Source organism: Caretta caretta, chromosome 1 (genome assembly GCF_965140235.1).
Source record: "Caretta caretta isolate rCarCar2 chromosome 1, rCarCar1.hap1, whole genome shotgun sequence".
Lineage (NCBI taxonomy): Eukaryota > Metazoa > Chordata > Testudines > Cheloniidae > Caretta > Caretta caretta.
This window is the reverse complement of record NC_134206.1, coordinates 333768922-333790174: the sequence shown is the minus strand read 5'-3', so window position 1 is coordinate 333790174 and position 21253 is coordinate 333768922. Positions and strand designations below refer to the sequence as shown.

Sequence of the window (21253 nt, the reverse complement as noted above, 5' to 3'; positions counted from 1 at the left end):
AATTGCATAGGAAATATATATCTTTAAAAAAAAACAAAAAAGGACATAAATCATAATTTATACTTATAAACATAAACAAACCATAAAGTAGCAAATGGAATTGTTCATATGTATGCATCACGGATTGCAGCATCCCTTGTGCTGTAACGCTTGTTGCCCTTCCCCCACCAACAGCCTACATTTTGACTGCCTCCAACTCTTGCGTTGTGTCTGTACTGAAATGGGTAAGAGAATTTGGGCCTGAGCCTACTCTTACATTGGTGTAATGCCGGAGTGACCCCGCTGAAGTCAATTGAGTTAAACTTACGCTTCCCAGCTTTCTGATTGCAGAAAACTAAACACCCTTTCCCTGCCTCTGCCCTGCCCCTTCTCTAAAGCCCCACCCCTGCTCACTGCATCCCCCCTCATTCTCCCCCCACCCTCACTCACTCGCTCATTTTCACCGGGCTGGGGCAAGGGGTTGGGTTGTGGAAGGGGGTGAGGGCACTGGCTCGGGGTGCAGGCTCTGGGGTGGGGACAGAAGTGGGGGGTTCAGAGTGTGGGAGCAGGTTCTGGGATGGGGCAGGGGGTTTGGGTGCAGGAAGGGTGACGGCGCCAGCTGGGGGTGTGAGCTCTGGGATGGGGCCGGGGATGAGGGTTTTGCGGTGCAGAGGGATGTTCACGGCTGGAGGGTGGGACCGAGGGGTTCGGAGTGCAGGACGGGGTGTGGGCTCTGGGAGAGAGTTAGTGTGCGGGAGGGGGCTCAGGGCTGGGGCAGAGGGTTGGGGCATAGAAGGGTGTTTGGGTGTGGGTTCCAGGCAGCACTTACCTTAGGTGACTCCTGGAAGCAGCTGGCATGCCCTGTGGCCCCTAGGTGGAGGCGGGGCCAGGCGGATCTATGTGCTGCCCAAGCCCACAGGCCCCACTCGCAGCTCCCATTGCCCACGGTTCCTGGCCAATGGGAGCTGCGGAGCCAAGGCTTGGGCTGGGGGCAGTGTGTGGAGCCTTCCGGGCTGCCCGTGCGCTTAGGAACCACAGGGACATGCCGCCGCTTCCGGGAGCCACACGGAGCCAGGGTACGCAGGGAGCCTGCCAGGCTTAGCCCCACTGCGATGCCGACCAGACTTTTAACAGCCCAATAAGCAGTGCTGACCGGAGCGGCCAGTGTCCCTTTTCGACTGGGTATTCTGGTCGAAAACTGGACACCTCACAACACTAATTAAACTGGTGTGAGGTCAAAGGTAGGTCCCATTTATTTCATTTGCCTGTGAAGTATGTATGTCACTATAAAATTATGTTGTTAATCATAGCATTCTCACTCTCATCGCATTTAGATTATTTTATTTTTAATAAAAGAATCATAGAATCATAGAATATCAGGGTTGGAAGGGACCTCTGGAGGTCCCCCCTGCCCAGAGCAGGACCAATCCCAACTAAATCATCCCAGCCAGGGCTTTGTCAAGCCTGACCTTAAAAACTTCTAAGGAAGGGGAATCTGCAATAATAATGCAATATGAGCACCTGCAAGACTTTTTCATGAGGATGACCATTTTATAAAATGAGGGAAAGACAAAAAATGATGCAAATGGGCATGTTGTGTTTGTTTTCCTTCCGTAAATTCTTGAAAACCTGAAAAACCTGAGGACCTGTATTTAAATCAGTCTCCCTTGTAGGACCAGCACTTACTCCTTCTATTACTTTGGCGTGATAAGAGAGTCATGTTTACACATGATGAATTAATCTTCAACAATATCTCGAATGTTATGCACAATCCAGACTTTTCTTTAACATTAAGCATATGTGTCTTATATTTCCAAGTTCTCTTTTACCTGCACACATATCCATGGCAACTATAATAATAAAATCCCCCCCCTCCATTAATGTCTGAGGTACCCATTGTCTATCCCACAACATGTGAGAGTCCTGGCAGAGTGCAGAACTCTGTTCTAATCTGATCTGATCCATCAGGAGCTCTTTAATGAACTTAAAATCAAAAAGAAACCCTACAAAAAATGGAAACCTGGATGAAAGAATAGCACAAGCATGTAGGGACAAAATCGGAAGGTACATCTACACAACAATTAAACACCCGCGGTGGTCTGGGTCAGCTGACTTGTGTTGTGGGGCTGTAAAATTACTGTGTAGATGTTTGTATTCAGACTGGATCCTGAACTCTGGGACCCCGTTAGTGTGGAAGGTCCCACAACCCAGGCTTCAGTCTGAGCCTGAATGTCTCTACAGCAATTTTTAGCCCCACAGCTCGAGCCCGCTGATCTGGCCCAGCTGCGGCTGTGTCATGGGTCTTTTATTCCAGTGTAGAGGTAACCAGAAAGGCTAACGCACAAAATTAATTACACCTAGCAAGGGACATAAAAGACAATACAAAGCCATTCTTTAAATATATATATATACATCTGTCATAAATATAAAGGGAAGGGTAAACCCCTTTGAAATCCCTCCTGGCCAGGGGAAAGCTCCTCTCACCTGTAAAGGGTTAAGAAGCTAAAGGTAACCTCGCTGGCACCTGACCAAAATGACCAATGAGGAGACAAGATACTTTCAAAAGCTGGGAGGAGGGAGAGAAACAAAGGGTCTGTGTCTCTCTGTATGCTGCTCTTGCCAGGGACAGAACAGGAATGGAGTCTTAGAACTTTTAGTAAGTAATCTAGCTAGGTATGTGTTAGATTATGATTTCTTTAAATGGCTGAGAAAAGAATTGTGCTGAATAGAATAACTATTTCTGTCTGTGTATCTTTTTTGTAACTTAAGGTTTTGCCTAGAGGAGTTCTCTATGTTTTTGAATCTAATTACCCTGTAAGATATCTACCATCCTGATTTTACAGGGGGGATTTCTTTATTTCTATTTACTTCTATTTTTTATTAAAAGTCTTCTTGTAAAAAACTGAATGCTTTTTCATTGTTCTCAGATCCAAGGGTTTGGGTAAGTGGTCACCTATGCAAATTGGTGAGGCTTTTTATCCAACATTTCCCAGGAAAGGGGGGGTGCAAGTGTTGGGAGGATTGTTCATTGTTCTTAAGATCCAAGGGTCTGGGTCTGTAGTCACCTAGGCAAATTGGTGAGGCTTTTTACCAAACCTTGTCCAGGAAGTGGGGTGCAAGGTTTTGGGAAGTATTTTGGGGGGAAAGACGCGTCCAAACAGCTCTTCCCAGTAACCAGTATTAGTTTGGTGGTGGTAGCGGCCAGTCCAAGGATAACGGGTGTAATATTTTGTACCTTGGGGAAGTTTTGACCTAAGCTGGTAAAGATAAGCTTAGGAGGTTTTTCATGCAGGTCCCCACATCTGTACCCTAGAGTTCAGAGTGGGGGAGGAACCTTGACAACATCCTTTAAAAACGAGGAGCAAGAGAATGGTGAAGGAAAGTGCCTGACTTCTACTTAGTGGAGAAGGAGAGCTAATAGTGGATGACATCAAGAAGGCTGAGGTGTTTAATGTCTGTTTAATGACAGGTTTCAGAGTAACAGCCGTGTTTGTCTGTCTTTGCAAAAAGAAAAGGAGTACTTGTGGCACCTTAGAGACTAACCAATTTATTTGAGCATGAGCTTTCGTGAGCTACAGCTCACTTTATCGGATGCATTCCACGGTATGCATCCAATGAAGTGAGCTGTAGCTCACAAAAGCTCATGCTCAAATAAATTGGTTAGTCTCTAAGGTGCCACAAGTACTCCTTTTCTTTTTGCAATGTCTGTTTAGTTTCAATCTTTACGAAAAAGATAAATTGTGAACAGATACTTAAGACAAATAATATTAGCAACAAGGGGGAAGGAATGCAAGCCAAAATAGGGAAAGAACAAGTTAAAGAATTTTAAGATAAATGTATTCAAGTCGGCAGAACCTCATGAGGTTCTTTCCCACCCTACATTTCATAATATACTGGATTTATATCCCTGGAAATGGAAGTCCTCTATTTATTTTCAGAACATATGCAGTGTGCATAGCTGCAATGCAAACTCTCCTACACTGTTCTGTCATAGAATCATAGAATCATAGAATATAAGGGTTGGAAGGGACCCCAGAAGGTCATCTAGTCCAACCCCCTGCTCAAAGCAGGACCAATTCCCAGTTAAATCATCCCAGCCAGGGCTTTGTCAAGCCTGACCTTAAAAACCTCTAAGGAAGGAGATTCTACCACCTCCCTAGGTAACGCATTCCAGTGTTTCACCACCCTCTTAGTGAAAAAGTTTTTCCTAATATCCAATCTAAACCTCCCCCACTGCAGCTTGAGACCATTACTCCTCGTTCTGTCATCTGATACCATTGAGAACAGTCTAGAGCCATCCTCTTTGGAACCCCCTTTCAGGTAGTTGAAAGCAGCTATCAAATCCCCCCTCATTCTTCTCTTCTGCAGGCTAAACAATCCCAGCTCCCTCAGCCTCTCCTCATAACTCATGTGTTCCAGACCCCTAATTATTTTTGTTGCCCTTCGCTGGACTCTCTCCAATTTATCCACATCCTTCTTGTAGTGTGGGGCCCAAAACTGGACACAGTACTCCAGATGAGGCCTCACAAATGTCGAATAGAGGGGAACGATCACGTCCCTCGATCTGCTCGTTATGCCCCTACTTATACATCCCAAAATGCCATTGGCCTTCTTGGCAACAAGGGCACACTGCTGACTCATATCCAGCTTCTCGTCCACTGTCACCCCTAGGTCCTTTTTCGCAGAACTGCTGCCTAGTCATTCGGTCCCTAGTCTGTAGCTGTGCATTGGGTTCTTCCGTCCTAAGTGCAGGACCCTGCACTTATCCTTATTGAACCTCATCAGATTTCTTTTGGCCCAATCCTCCAATTTGTCTAGGTCCTTCTGTATCCTATCCCTCCCCTCCAGCGTATCTACCACTATTCTGTCAATATGCCAGAATACTAGCCTGTATGGCTCACTTCTAGGGGGAATCATAGAACATTAGAGTTGGAAGAGACTTCAGGAGGTCATCTGGTCCAACCTCCTGCTAATAGCAGGACCAACCCCAACTAAATCATTCCAGCCAGGGCTTTGTCAAGCCAGGCCTTAAAAACCTCTAAGGATGGAAATTCTACCACCTCCCTAGGTAACCCATTCCAGTGCTTCACCACCCTCCTTGTGAAATAGTTTTTCCTAATATCCAACCTAGACCTCCCCCACTGCAACTTGAGACCATGGTCCTTGTTCTATTATCTGCCACCACTGAGAATAGCCTAGCTTCATCCTCTTTGGAACCCCCCTTCAAGTAGTTGAAAGTTGTTCAGTTTCCATGCCCAATTAATCCTTGGCTATCTGCTGATATCCTGAACAAAGGAGCCCACATGATGCCAAATGTATATAATAGTGACTTTTATGATCTGGACAACTTTCCACTAGAAAATAGACTGAAACGACCAATTCATTTTACACAGTTCATTGAACAGCCCTTATATGACAGTGACTTGGAAGTACTACTGACCTTGGCCAGGTAACAGCTAGAGACCCAGTAATGAATGATTTCCATTACCCATTCTCCAAGGGACATGGTGAGAATCTTACATACTCATAGTTATCTTGGCATAGGAAAATTCCTTGTGTCCTTAATCTGTCATGAAGTCACAAATGCAATAGAAAGATAAGGTGCGTTTACTGCTTTTTTTTTAGTGGGTGGGCAGTGTGACAATCAATAGTACTAGGTCAATAAACATGGGTAAGATCTGTGCTGAATAAGTTCACCTATCTATAAGTCTTAAGTCAAAAATATCTCAAAGCATTGCACATTATTCCAAGCATCTTCTTTGTGGCAAAATAGCTCTTAGATTGTTTACACCTGCCCTGCTGTGCTGAAAAATAACAAGAGAAGAGAGTTATTCAATTTATAAACGTCAGAATAGAACCAAAACCACATTTTTTTCATAATCATGTTAATTTTTGTGTTTTTATTTTTGCACAGGGACAGAAATAACATCTACTGTAGCACATTTGAACAGTATTAGTAATGTTGTGATGTAGCAGCTGCACAGATTTTATTGCAGACATCCTCATAAATCTTTGTCTCTGACTATAAAGCAGCAATATGCTACAGCTGGCATATACTTATAATTTTTAATGTGGAAAAATGAGTAAAACTGCTCCAGCGGGGTGCATTAATGATGATTAAATCTTCTACGGGAAGTCAGGGGACCTTTTAAACTTGTCTGTTGTGCCATCTTTCATTCCAGAAGCAAGTGAATTGAAAAGCTAACTAATCTCATACTTCAGGAAAGCGCTCATGCTCATGCTTAACTTTACACAGATGAGTTGTCCTATTCACTTTAAAGGGCAAATACATAAGTGGGTGTAAGACCAGAGCCATAGAGTGTATATACAGGGATAAATAATGTTCCACGGACACAGACATTAGTATATGTAAGTATGTACAGGCATAGTGGTTTGTTATTATAGGGTTGCTTATAAGTGCTTTGCTGCTGTCACTAGTTTTTTGTTTAGATACAAGATCACTGGGCCATTCCTACGGGGGAAGACTCTTTCCTGTATTTAAAATAAATAATAAACAAGAAAAATAAGTAATCTGACAAGCAGACACAAAGGGTAAATGGACAGGCCAAATTTATGGCTCACTATACTTGACACAGCACTTCTAAAATTCTTTATTAGATTTAAAGAATGCAGATGACTCTGTAACATCTGTTCTAAATCTGGAAATTGTTGAAGAAATGCAATTGCAAAGCAGGTCACATTTTAAGGAAAGGAGCAAAAGAATTCCAACAGCTTGTTTGTTATTGAGTTTTACATTCCTTTCACCTCAATAATAAAGCCAAACCTAGTATTTACTGAGCCTCCAGGGGCAGTGATATACTTGTTTATCAAAATTGCTTTCCAGAGATATATTGACAAAGGAAACAGAACGTATACATGGACTGCTGTGAATGGCACAGATTACAGGTAATTAATCTGTTTTTTTTAATGGAAAGTGTTGGTTGGTTCGTTTGTTTTGATGAATAATTTTATTCTTATTAGATATAACACTAAAAAGACTAGGAACTGACTCTCTCTGCCCAAAAGAATGGAGAGACAAACATTGGTGCAGTTCATCTTCCTTGAGGATTTCCCTCTGCTCACCACCTAATGGCATAAGGCCCAGTCCTGCAGGCCTTTTAAAAAAAAAAAAAACTCCCATTGCCCATGACTGTTTTGTTAAAGAAGTATACAGAGTCAAGCCTTCAATCTTTTGTGGAGCTTTCTAAACAACTTTCCTACTAGCAAAGTTTCCACATACTTACTAAGAAGATTGTGTGATTCATGGTATCAATTTTAAGTGGACCTTATCTTTCCAGGGATCTCATAAAATCTGCAGGACTCTTAAAATCATTGTAGTGTTTGATTTGTAATTGTGTCTTTGGTTGTGGTCCTCTCCCTCAGATCCTCCTCTAATCCCACCTTTTCTTGCAGTCTCTCCAACAATAATTTCCATTCCCACACTGGCCTTTGCAAGTAAAATTTAAAAAATAAAATAAAAAAGGAAGAGCTAATGTTTCATGCCTTTACAAAACAAGCAATATCGCAACCTTATTTTTTGTAAACCTCCTTCTCAGTCTTATATTCATTATTTGTTTTGTCGTGTCATACCTAAACTACCGTGTCAGATTTTGGCAGGCAAGTACTATGGCATTATCACTCTAGTGAGCAGTTGCATTTAAGATGCCATATACAAATGTTAAATAACAATTACATTATTTTTTATATAAAATCATAGGGCCATAGATAACAGCAGAGAAAAATAACACTTTTTGAAAAAGGTGTATCTCACTCTCACAATTGTCCTGAAATGCACGATTTGAGACACTATAGCTACACATCGCTGTGACACTGGAAGGGATGCGACATCTTGACATCCACTTCTTAAAAGTATTTGGGCTGCAGTTGGTCCAAGAAAGTTATCATACTTTAGTTTAAAAGCTGAATATTTCTTAAGATTACCAACATTGGGCCCAAATTCTATGAAGTTCTGAATATCCAAGTTAGGGCACTCCGTACCTTTCAGGACTGAACAAATTGTCACAAAGCAGAATCACTGTCAGTGCATAGTGTGAAACTTGAAACAACATTGAAAGGATTATTTTATTTTAACAAAAATATGTAATATTAGGAGTTTTACCCAAAATAAGAATATTTGCATTACTATGCTGTCTAGAGACATCAACCAAGTTGGGGTAGTAGGCACTGTACAAGTATAGAGTGAATGACAGTCTGTGACCAAAATATTTTACAAAACAGAAAAAAAATACCAACCCCCTAAACCTAGTTGTTGTGAATTAAAACAAAGAGCTGGCTTGATCTATGCAATTCAGAACCTTGTTTTTCTGTTATTACCCCCATTTTTATTTTCTGAAGGAAAGCAAGGTATTTTTCATCCTATCATGCTATCTAGTATGCAGTACACGTGTATTTGATTTATATGAGTTCTCAGTTCTTACCAAATTCCTCTCATAGTTGTTTTTCATAGGCTGAGAGAAAGCAGTTAATCTCCTGGGTTCACATTGCAGCAGTCCCATTAAACATAAAATTATAGATTTTAATTAGTAGTTTCTGTTAGCAATAACTGTTAATGACAGGTAAACCTCTCCTGATTTCCCTCAAGGGGAATTGGTAGAAGGCTATCACTAAATAATCAGCAATCTCACTTCTGTGATGTTTAAATGGCAAATGCATTATTAAAGGTCATCTTGCTTATAGCCCAGTTGTACAACTTGTTTTAATGTTAATTTCTGCAGCCATCCATTAGAAACCAGTGGTAAAATGCACTTTTATGTTAATGAAAATTGAGTGCAAACATTAGGGATGTGTGATGAAGTAGATACGTCTCTGATGGGGATTTATACCCGTTGCCTTTAACATCCTTTTTTAAAAATTCTGTTCTCAGGTGCATGTATTGATTTTTAGTGGCAAAACCAAAAGACAGAATCATTTCTAAACAACAATGAATATTGAAATCAAAGGAGGTGCATTATGAAATATATTGTACATCTTAGGGCACTCTTATAAAGTACAGTTCAAAGAATTATTTTGTCCAAAAGTGACTGCATTACTTTAAGAAGATATTCTGTCTCTTAGAGATAATGTAAATTCAAGTACTACACGTTTTTGCATTAAATATCAGTAGCTGTTTTATTCTAAAAGGGAACTCGGTCATTATCATACTCTTTTCATAGCAGTTCAGAATTATTTGTGATTTTTTTCAGCTGTTCTTTAAGCAGAACTTTCAGTGGTATATCCATAAAAATTGTGACTGGCCTATGAATTTTATGGTGGGTGCAGATCCTGGAATACCTCCCACTTTACTTTATGCTCCTTTTACATGTAGTTAATTTCAACCCCACTGAGATGCCTAAAGTTAGCACTATGGCAGTGTGGGACTGCATATAATAATCAAATCATCTCATCTCACAATAATTTTCATCCCCAACTTGTTAATTGTTTTCAAAGACACATCAAAGCTGACTTGAGAAAACTGCTTTAAAACTTCTAAGTTTTCTCCAGTGAGCTAAATGTGTCTTTATTTCTTTGTTTATGCCTTTGTTATTTCTGTTGCAGTTTGGCCTTGGTATTACCATCCTACAGCTTTTACTACATTAAAGCCAAAATAGAAGAACCAATAACTCAGGCCAGATGTAAGTACTTGGAAGGTTCTCTGGGTTCTGACCTACTTCTGACACACAGGCGTTTTAAAAATTTAATTTTGAAATTCATAAAGTTTGTGGAGTTCCCTAATGTTATCATAATGTACCCAAAATCTACAGCAATGATTCTAACCCATTGTAAACATTCAAGGTACAAGAAATATTCTACATAGCTAGAATATGTGCAGGTACCCCAACTTCACTTACAGCTCCTTCCCTTTTGCTATGTACCTATAGAATCATTGCTTTGTGTATCCTCTGTTGGTGTTGTTTTAAGGGTCTGCTAGCTGACATTTAAATATTCCACCTGTTAAAAATTAATATATTGGCTAAAGCGTCTTTTCATAGTTTGCAGTAATTACAGTGCTGTATATAGCAATTTCTCATGCTGCTCTTATAAATAAAGTAAGATTAGGGGCTATTTAGTTTTGGCTTATAGTTAAGCTTTTATGTTGCACTTTGTAAATAGTTTCAGTGGACGTCTATAGAATCTTATTTGGATGGCACTCATTTCAAGCCACTTCCAGATTCTAGAAAACTGACTGGAAATAATATGTATGATATATTTCCAGCATTAAAGTTTTGTTTACTTTGTTTGACCATAGTTGAGCCAGTAAATGAAGCATGAGCCATCATATCCTTTTAACTTTATCCAAGTGTTAATCCAAACCTGAATGAATTCCATTTTTGCATTTAGAAATATATGTATGCAAAAACTTACTTACAAGGACAAAACATTTTCCACTCTTGTTACAAGTCTCCTTGTCAGTCATAGCTCCTGTTAGCTCAGAGAAGACGTGGTTAGAAGTGGTTTCATTGACAACCATGTCATCTATCACCATATGCTGGGTAGGAGACAACAACATGATAAGCTTTTACCAACCAGTCATTTTGTATGATTTATTTCTTAACTTTATCAAATAGGGACTAGTGATTAAAGTTTTAATGAGTGTAAAAAATGGTTCTGTTTATGGACTAGATCTACTGATGTCGGAGCGGCATCAATATACCCCGCAAAATAGACCCTTGAAATAGCCACAGTATATAGAGGTTACCTCAGAAATAATAGACAAGGACATACACTCCAGTCTTCAAAGATGTTTGTCTTTTTCCCAGACTACAGCTGTACATAAATTGAACCTATGATCTACTCACAATATTTTTATTCAAGGGGTGGTTGAATAAAATATTGGTTTGTGACCCCTTTTGCTTTACCCTGTTTTTTTCTGTTTCCCTGCTTTCTCTTTCTGATGGATTTTCACAGTCAAAGAGGGCAAGTATATTCTTGTTTCTCAATTTCCTTCTGTTTACTGCAGTTGATATTTTCCACTTATATTTCTATTCCTACTGGATGTTCTCCTTTGTATTCTTCATTTCTGGACTTCTCCCATGACCACTGGGTACCATAGCAAAAGCCGGGGCGGAGGGAATCTCTCAAATGCTTTTGTGTTTTCATGCACATTTCAATTTGTTGCTAATCTCCAATCCCTGTATGTCTGATCCTATCACCTGTTGGTTCATGCTGATGCTCAGATATATCATTACTTTTTTTAAGACCACTCTTTTCAATAACATTGAAAGGGGTTTATTCTAAAAGTGATGCTTTATAACTTTATTGATGAAAATATTAGAGATAAATGTTTTTCTTGATGTTCTCAATCCTAAATATCCTGGGTATTTTGAATTATCACATTGCAATGCTAATGGATATGTCACATATACTTTGGATTATCATATTGTCATGATAATGAAACAATGACTCAGACTTAACTTGCTTCAGTTGTTCTGTTATTGCTTGGTGTATTGCTGTATAATAATCGGATCATTTCTTCCTACAATGTGGACTACTGATGATAGTATAGTACATTAGTTAGAAAAATGTTCTTTGTAGATCGCATTTTTTAAAATCCACAGATGCATGCAGAAATTATCCAAGAAGTTTTACAAAATCCTGTTTATTTATCTGATATTCAACCTTCATCTTTGTAGATTCAGAAACTCTAAAGATTGATCACTTTGATGAAGCTGGCTATACCTTTATAGCACCAAGGTTGGTCAATTTCCCAGTTCTAAGCATTAAAAACAGCAGTAAATAAGAAGTCTTGATCAGGTTAGTTACATTTATAAAGCATTGACTTGCCCAATAAAACTTAATTTTGCACAAGAAATGTGCTGGGGGAAATAGTTAAGTAGAAGAGCAATGGTTGAACTAAGATTTCCAAGTTTAGATAACATTTTTATTGGAAGAATATGGATAACACCTTCTTAGGCTACTTCATCTAACAGTTTATCATAGAGCACTCCATACTCTGCAGTGTTATAATATTTGGAAGGATAAAATTAAAAAAATAGCTACCTCAGACAAAGCCTCATTTATTTATTTATTGAAAGGTAATGTGGTCTAGTGAATACAGTGTTGGGACTCAGGAGTTCTTAATTCTATTCCTGGGTCCAGATGATATTTGACAAGCTGGTTTAACCTATCCATACCTCAGGTTCCCCACCTGTAAAATTGGTATAATAATACTTATCTCTTTTGAGGTTTAAGGATAAAGAGTATTTCCATAAGAGCTACAATAACAATTATTGTGTGTAACTCCATTGACTTCAGTGGAGTTACAACAGGGATGAATCTGATCCAGTAAGGGCATTAGTTTCCTGGGTTTTCCCAAGGAATTCTGCTTTCCTAGTCCATTGCATTTGTGCAACTGAAACATATTAGTATAAATGCTACATATAAAGACTGACTAAAGCAAGAGTATCTTAAAATGACAGTGGTGATAAACAATGGAGAAATTATCTATACACAATCAGTCTAGAATGATTCAAACTCATTCTAGCTCAAAAAGCTCAAGATTTTTTAGCCCACTATATATGTATTCTGAAAGAAATCACATGTAAAGCAAGTAGTTGTGGGTTTTTTGTTGGTGCCCCTCCCCCACCCCCAAACTCAAAGCAATCTAAAACCGATCAGAAGCATTTAATTTTCTTGGAGGGTTGGAGGCATTGATAATGGATTGTAGCATTGATAAAGGATACTTGATCCTGCAACTGATCTATGTGGGCACAGAACCAGGCACAGAGCCCCGTTGAATTGCTGACTGTAGGACTGGGGTCTAAATTCTGCCTGAGTTATTCTTAGTCCATGGTGTAATAAGTGAATGGCAGGAAGGTGGGTTCTTTCTAAAGAAATGTTTGACCCAACTTTTCCCTTTGCATAGCATAAAAATGTATTTTGAAAATGAGCTACTTCCCTATACCACTGGTAATTTTTCAACACCTATCTTCTCTTTATCATTTACTCTACTATAGAAAATGTAGTGCATATTTTAATTTGAAATTAATGCATTTAATCCCAGTTGCTAGCTAATATTTCCCCTTGAAGTGCACACTGATTTTTAGCATATTACTTATGGCTCTGCTTCAGAGAATATCACAAGGTATGTGGTCATACCAAATTTGTATAAATAAACCCACTTTACCCATGTGGATTTTGTTGGGGGGAGGGAGTAGTTAGTCTCTAATTCAGTTTTAACAGTGTACAATCTCCAGTCAAGGACCTCCAATCTTAAGAGGTCATATAAACAATAAGATTTCCAGTATATTTTGGCTAAAGATTGCCTCTACTTAACCAATAATTTAGGTTGCTCCCTTGGCTGGGTCACTTAAAGCACTTTAGAAGATGGCTAGGAAACTCGCCTCTTCCTATTGAATTCTGCAAAGAGGGTCAACGGAATTTTGCAGAATCCTGTTCCATTGTCTGTTATAATACACTAGCACTGATCTGAGGGCCTGCAAAGCTCTGCCTGGCTTCCAGGAAATGCGAGCCACTTCTTATCGGCCCCAGTCGCATCTGAAACAAATCTAACAAGGCTGATGTTTTGTTGTTTTTCAGAGAATACTGTAATGATGTAAAAGTATCAGACAACAACACTGAATTTCTTTTAAATTTCAATGAGTTTATTGATCGAAATACCCCAAACAGCCCTTCATGTAAGTATTCTATTCCAGTCACTAAAATTATTTTCACAGGGAGATATAAAAATATGAAAACTGCTGCAAGACGATAGCTTTCACTATGCCAGTGTTTTAAGATTTTTTCTGTGTTTATTTGCTTAATGGAATTACATACAGGCCAGAGCATTGAACTTATCAGAGGTTTTATTTATGTCCAAGAGAGCGCTTGTAAGATTGTTTTGCAGATTGCTGTGACCATCGAGAAATCTCCCTAAATAATATAAAGCAAAATGTATTCAATAACTTACAAACTTCCCTCATGGATCTATCTAATATTTACTGACTTCCACAGTCCGTTTCAACCCCGGTCTAAGGGTATAAAGGCCTTTCAGATAGATCTGTTCTGAAGATTGTAGCATATCCCTTCAAATAGTTTGTGAGCCCTCTAGTGGGCCTTCTATTGCAGAAGACACCAGAAACTAACAGAGCCGGTGTGCTAGCGAACGCTAAGCATTCTATGCTTGCTATCGTTAGTAAACATGGTTACTTGGAACCCAGCTTTGTCTGTGTGTATTCTTCCTATCCTGAATGTTGTATAGAGAGTAAAGACACAATTATTGTTAGGGTCTGGTGGCTTCTACAGCAGAAGACAGGGAGGTCCACTAAAGGGCTCACCGACTATTTAAAGAGATACTAACAATTCCTATTCACTGCAAAGATGTATTCCTTTTGCAGTGTTGCTTTATAATTACCCTTCGTGTGCATGGATTCCATTGAAGTTTAAAGTCTGGGTACTGGAACCAGTGCATCTGCTTCTCTGCAAAGGACTTTTCACTGTACATTTAAGAGGGCCATTTTTTGTGATTACTAAATTAATTTCCAACACTTGTTCATAAAAAGGGTGCTTACAAATGGAACATGCAGTATTTCTGTAAAATAGATAAGACATAGGATGGCAAGTTGTTAATCCTAGCTCAAGAAACCATCCCATGACATGGATGATCTCTCCAATTCTCACCCGAATGCAAATCTTCTTCTGCTAGGGAAAGTTGCTCAGAAAGGTGGGGCAGAATGGGTCTGGCAGCAGCTGGAGTCCTCGGGTTTACTTGACACCGCCACTATGTTTTTTTCTTGCCTCATCAGAGAATGGCGAGAATACACTGATTATGTTGTTTAATGCTGTCTGCCTGCGGATGAACGTATATCAGGTGTCTGTGATATTCATTAAGACCCATCCGCTGTTTTTGGTGCCATTGACAAACCTTCTGATGGATCCAAGAGCATATGGCGTCTCTCTTGAGTTGCTCCAATCCTTTCTTTGTCCAGCTATGCTGGAAGAAGGACAGGAGATAATGGGTGTGGTCTAATTAGGAATTTTATTCTTAAATGTTTGGGAGTACCCAGCACATAAGTATACAGTGCAGGTAATTCCAAGATCCTTTCGCTATATGCCTGGGGGCTTCTCTCAGCCCATCCCCAGCCAACCCTCTGCTGGGACCTCACCATCCATCCCCTCTTGAACAAGGGTTAAGAGGGGGCTATAAAGGATGGGGGCTGGCTCCTGGCTGTACCAGTCATAGGAGCCCCAAACTACTCCCCCCAGTTTCCTCTCCTTTAAAGAATACTTCCTTTAAATCCTTTATCAATCCATTTTATCTGATCCCTGCATGCATTCCTTACGGATTACCTACACTGGACACCTGCCCCATGTTTACATGAGTAGCGACATCATGGCCAAACTCTCGTTTCATGTTTGTCCCAGCTAACTCCCCCCTCTCCCCTCCCGCCTTGAACTCATTGTGGGGAAGGTGGAAAAAACCAACTGCGCCTTGGCTAGTCTGGCAGTGAGGGGAAAATTCCTTCCCAGTCCCACGCGAAAGGAGCAAATAGCGCAATGCCTACAGTGGATCCTGATAAAACCCAGAATTTTACCACTTCCCTGGGCAGGAGGTGGGTGCTGCTCTGCCAGGTCCAGGTAACAAAAGGCTTTTCCTGCACCGGCATGGACCTATATAGTCCCCACTCTCTTCCTGTCACCTGACGGGGAATAGGTCAGTGTTTCCCATGCTGATCTGGTCTGGAGCTGCAGCGGAAATCACTTCCTGGCTCTTAAAGGGGAACACAGGTTTTCCAGCAAGCCAGACAATGTGTGGTGGAGGTCATTCAGAGAGAACCTAGAAGGCAGCATTGAGCAATTGCTCATCTACACTGAGGCCTCTCATAAGGGGCTCTGCTTGGTTATATTCTGCCACCTACATCCCCTCATTCAACATTAATCCTTCTACCTTGCAATCTCTTCGTACTGGGTTTTTACAATACCAGCCTCACCCACTGTCCCTAATGCCTGGTGCATCATCACACATAGCCACCCTTAGAGAAAAACAAAACAAACGAACCAAAATTTGAGTGCAGTGTCCTTTGTCATTGGTCAAAATTCTCTCAGATACCTCTCCTTGTGTCAGTGCAGCATATTGTCATTTGGCTACAAAGACGTTAAATCTTTGATTTTTGTGAACCAGGGAAGCACAAGCACAGGAAGTGGAGAACAGCACCTCCAGCACTTGAGCGCTGTGGGTGGAGGCATAACATACATTTAAGCCGTATGATCCCGATCCCTGGAGAGAACACACTGAGCAGAGGCATATACTGCATGTGTTTTAAAAAAAAATGCAGCCTACACTCCCCATGGTGCAGCCGTGCTCGTGACTGCCAGTATGCTGGGAGGAAGATGATGGAGTCTTAGCCACACTCCTACACGAATAATCCACCTCCAGGGCTTTGATCACTTCTGGCAGCACTGGCTGGCCTTGACTCTGATGTGACCCCAACACTATGAACACCAGTTTTGGATGCCTCCTTTGTAAATTCACTGGGGCGGAGGAAGGGGCTTTCTATTTCTCTTCTCCACTCTAGTTCTCCCATAAAGAGCCAATCAAAGTCTAGTCCTAACTGTATAGGATTGAGGTTGCTCAGTTACTTTCTACATGGAGGCAAAATAGTTGACATTAAATTGGCTACTGATTAGAGGATAGGGCATGGGCTCCTAGGTTCTGTGATTGACCCTTCCATTGGCTTGCTGTCACTTCCACTGGGCAAATCACTGCAGACCTGATCCTGTTGTCAATGGAGTCGGCAACAAATGTTCCACGGATTTCAGTGGTGCAGGATTGTGCCTCTGTTTAAACTTAGCTGCCTACAAAATGGGGTTCCTTTAGTTAATGTCTGTTAAGCATTTTCCTTGGGTTAATCTAATCTACCATTATAATTTATTATTTACTATTTGTTAAGCGCCAGCTGTGTGCTTGATACTATACAAGGACAGAGAAGCTTACATGCTTAATAGACCAAACATGCTGGAAAACACAGAGGAAGGTTCGATCATAGAATGAATATTTTTTACTCTGTGTTCTTCTTTAAGGCCCTGATCCAGCAAACCCCACAAGAATGTGCTTAACTTAAATGATGTGTAGTTCTGATAGTCAAGGTAGACTACTGTCATGCTTATGTGTATTTCTGGATTAGGCCTAAGTGCAGTTCTTCTTTGGAAAGTACAAATGGCATTGCCTGGTCCCATGTTTATTGTCTGTCAATATCAACTATGTCAGTTCACAAGTAAAAAAGACATTTTTCTTTTTGTCACCTCTGCAAATTCAGCTGGACTTTTGAAGTCAAACTTGATTCTTTCCAGCTCATGCATAACCACCAATAATAAAGATCCTGTATGCCAAATTAGGGTTATACCTGGGAAATCCTTTTGTTTTCAAGGCATGCACTAAGTTTCACCCATGCAAAAACATTGCCTTCAGTGGGTTTGCTGACTGACTGGAGTTTAATACAAAAAATAATAATGTCTAGATGCACAAGATGGAATAGAATTCAGATCTCAGCCTTAGCTTTGTTTGTTCAACTGGGAAAGCAGGAAAAACATTTGTTTGTCAGTAAATGCACAAAAGTTGCTTTTTCACAGATGTTACTCTGAATATAAAAAGGAAACAGATCTCTGAATAGTAAAAGCATGTCATTTTTACATTCTGATTTTTCAGAGTGGAATGAACAATACTTTAGTATAAGAAGCTTAATCTTACAATAGGTGCACTTTAAGTAGTTCGTTCCAGTTTGGGATGTGTTACCAGTGGTATTCCCCATTGTAAATATAGAAATATTCTTGGAAATGATAATAGTTCTGAAAATGGAATTAACTTATTAAATGTGTCCACTGTATATTTATGTTATTAAAGACATCAGTGAAACATTACTTTTCAAGAAAATTTCACAGAAGATTTTAATGGCTACATTCATTTATTTGAGTACTTACCTCCTGTTAGCACTGCTAGAGGTTTTAAAGAGACATGGAGAGAAAAATATACCTCTTGCGATCTGTCACGATATGGGATCAATTATCATGAAAGCCGATGAGATGTCAGATTCTAAGCATTACCATGGGGTCGTTTTCATCCAAAGGGAACTGCAGTAAAAATGTCTTTACTTTGTTAGACCACCTAGCTGGAATAATCTGAAACAAGATATGAAATCCTCTCACAATGTAACTGTCTTTAAGGCTAATTTATTTTCTTAATTGTCCACACATTTGTCTTATCAGATGCTGTATTATGGCTGTATAATGTATGACTGTAACTTTGAGTGTGTCCCCTGAGTCAGTCTTAGAAATGAGATTATTCATCTCAAATGACTTAACCCAGAAAGAAATTTTAATAAATGAAAACTCTAAGCTAATAGCCTACATTAGTTTATAATCAAGTATTGAGGACACATTAGTATCAGCATGGTACACACGAGGGCTTAGAGAGTAATTAAACCATACAGCACATTGTCAAATTACTGCCACCTCTCAGATTTGAAATCACAATGATATTTGAATTTATTTTCCTAATTGTTTTATTTTTTTCATAACTGTAACTTAAACAAGTACTCTCCTGAATGATTAAGATAATAGTGTTGACTAAAGTAATGTGTAATAATCCTTCTTGGAGATTATCCTTAACAAAAAATTGTCTTTAAAAGGGAATAACTAATACCATCTATAAGGTTATCTAATTCATATGTAGGATATAGCTTTAATTTTCATTACTTTTTATAGCTAAACATTTAGGGACAGATCGGTCATATTTAGAACTCCCATTTGACTTCAGTAGAAATTTGGACCAAGTATGGGCTGCAGGAACTAGCCCTGGTCATATTCAGCACAGTCCCTGATCTGTTCTCATTATTTTTAGCTGGACAGGTTACTTTTAAACAAGTACCCTGTCCTGGTTATGTACCTTAGTATGGCTCTGTCCAAAGGACTCGAATCTTACCATCCCTGATTCTGCAAACAATCACCTCTGTAAATTTAATTCTGTGAGTCCCAAATAATTGGAGCCCTTACGTGAATAAGGTTGTGCAGGATTGCAACGAAACAGGCTGGCTTTAGCAGGATAATGTAAATATGGTCTAATTAGAATTAAAGTAATTTGTTAAAATTGGATTGAAGCAGTGCTATCTACTGGTTAGAGCCTGGCCTAGGAGTTGATTGTGTGACATGTTTGTAGTAAGGATCATTACAAATTCAAATTTTAAAGTGGATTTACTGAAAGCTTTTTTGCAAAGGTTCACAAACTGATTTTTGATTTTGCATAAGAGTAGTAGAGAATTAATAGATTCAATGTGAAATGCAGAAAAACTTGGGTGGTTTTGATGACAGGTCATTCTGAGTTCATTTGACTCCAAAGGTAAGAATGAAACTTAAGGCATAAGAAACAATATCATAGAAAAAGTTTGCGATATCCTCTGCAGTGAAACCACAGAGTTCGCCGCAATTCAAATTGGGAGTCAGAACTCCCTAGTTCTAATCCCAATTCAACTGCTGCCTCACTGAGTGGCCTGAGAGTCTTTCTGTTTACTTCATTGGGCTTTGGGTCAGCCATTGTTTTATTTCACAAAGCTGTAAAATTGGGTACTATAATATTTACCTAAATCACTAGGGTATTGTAAAGAACTTTCTGTTACAAAGTGGTCTCCAAAATAGAAAAGCTTGAGAAGCACTGACCTCTGAATAGCTTTTCAAAGGTATAGTCTTAGACATGGCCCATCTAATCTAATTGTTTAAAACATGATTATCACTGTAGTTTTTACAGGAAGGGACGAAGAAATGCTTGTTGCATTTTAAAAATAAAAATAAAGAAAGGTCTTAATTGTCAGATTCATACTGTAGTTGAACTGTATTTCTTCTTTGTAATGCAAGACAAGGTAGGTCTTTTATTGAACCAAGTTTTGTTGGTAAGAGAGTCAAGCTTTCAAGCTACAGAGAGGTCTTCTTTGGGTCTGGGAAAGGTACTGCAGAAGTTTCCTACGCAGAAGATATAAAACAAAACAAAAATGGCTTAATTGTATGTCCTGAGAAGGATGAGGTGTCAGCTATTTGAATGAAAATGTGCTCTTCACAGTATGTTAACTTCCATCTTTGATACAAAATTGGAATCTTTCCCCATTAAATGACTGGGTGGCTTTATAGAATGTAATGTAGGCAAAGCTAAAGTTAGCCCAAGCCGCCTAAAGCTATAGATGTGGAGATTACAGAGATCCAGGACATTGGTCACAGTGAATGCAGGATTGTCTTTATTTCTTGTTTACATTGAGTCTTACCTCCTTACTAAGTTCCCCCAGTGGTCACCCTGAATAGTGGCTCTAACCGTTCAAACTTAACACCATAATATTTAGGCACCTGATTTTCAGTGGTGTTGCCCACAGTGGGAGTTCTGGGTGTTCAATGGAAGCTGTGAGCATTCATACCTCTGAAATTTGGGCCATGTCAAGTAAGCTGCCTAAAAATAGATGTAGGTGCCCAATTTTAAAAAGACAAGTTTGAAAAAGTTGTCTTCTGTATTCTGATTTGGTAGTGTAAGGGCTTGTCTTCACTATGGAAGCTGACCTAAGTTATGCTACTCCAGGTATGTGAATAATGTAGCTGGAGTTGGTGTATGTTAAGTTGACTTACCCCGGTGTCTTCACTGCACTAAGTTGATGGGAGATACTCTCCAGTCAACTTCCCTTACTCTTCTCGGAGAGTTGGAGTACCAGGATTGACCGGAGAGCACTCTGCCATTGATTTATCAGGTCTTCATTAGACCCACTAAATCGATCCCTGCTGCATCAATTTCAGCAGTGTGGATCTCCCCATAATGGAGACCAACCCTAACTTTAGCCGCTTGAGTTTGAAAATTTTAGCTTAAAGGTTTTGATTAAATTAGCATATTTTCTTCTCAGCATCAATCAACATTTTGAAAAATCACAGTTTTTTTATTAATAAGTAGCAGGAATCAAGCAATTCAGACTTTCATCTTTAACAGATTTACAGATCTCAAAGTCATGTGTTTTCAGGTGACTCATGTTGTCTCTTGCTAGGTAATGCTGATATGGTCATTAGAGTTTTGCTGGATGCAGGATTTACAAATGAACTAGTCCAGAACTATTGGAGTAAGCAATCTCTGTGAGTGTTCTTTTTTCAGATCTTTTCATATCATTTTCATATCTTTTTATTAACTATGTAGTCATTGGGGTATTTGTAAATTGTTTATGAATGTCAGGACCCAAGGCCTGGTAAATTCAAATTTGTGGTTAGATATCAAAGTCAAAAATAAAACTAGATGTGTGATATGTATATTTCAGTATTTAATGTT

General features: G+C 39.5%; 1 protein-coding gene across 2 annotated transcripts in view; it reads left to right on the top strand.

The window, feature by feature from the left end:
- The window catches only part of CACNA2D1 (calcium voltage-gated channel auxiliary subunit alpha2delta 1), a 690472-nt gene that overhangs the window by 632297 nt on the left and 36922 nt on the right, over positions 1-21253 (top strand). The window contains exons 21-25 of one of the 2 annotated variants that reach the window (XM_048836497.2): positions 6824-6885; positions 9535-9611; positions 11610-11670; positions 13516-13613; positions 20979-21063. In XM_048836497.2, coding sequence (XP_048692454.1) covers positions 6824-6885; positions 9535-9611; positions 11610-11670; positions 13516-13613; positions 20979-21063 — 383 coding nt within the window. Of the gene's footprint in view, positions 1-6823; positions 6886-9534; positions 9612-10884; positions 11037-11609; positions 11671-13515; positions 13614-20978; positions 21064-21253 lie in introns of those variants that run through there. The other variant, XM_048836498.2, reaches the window with a different exon arrangement.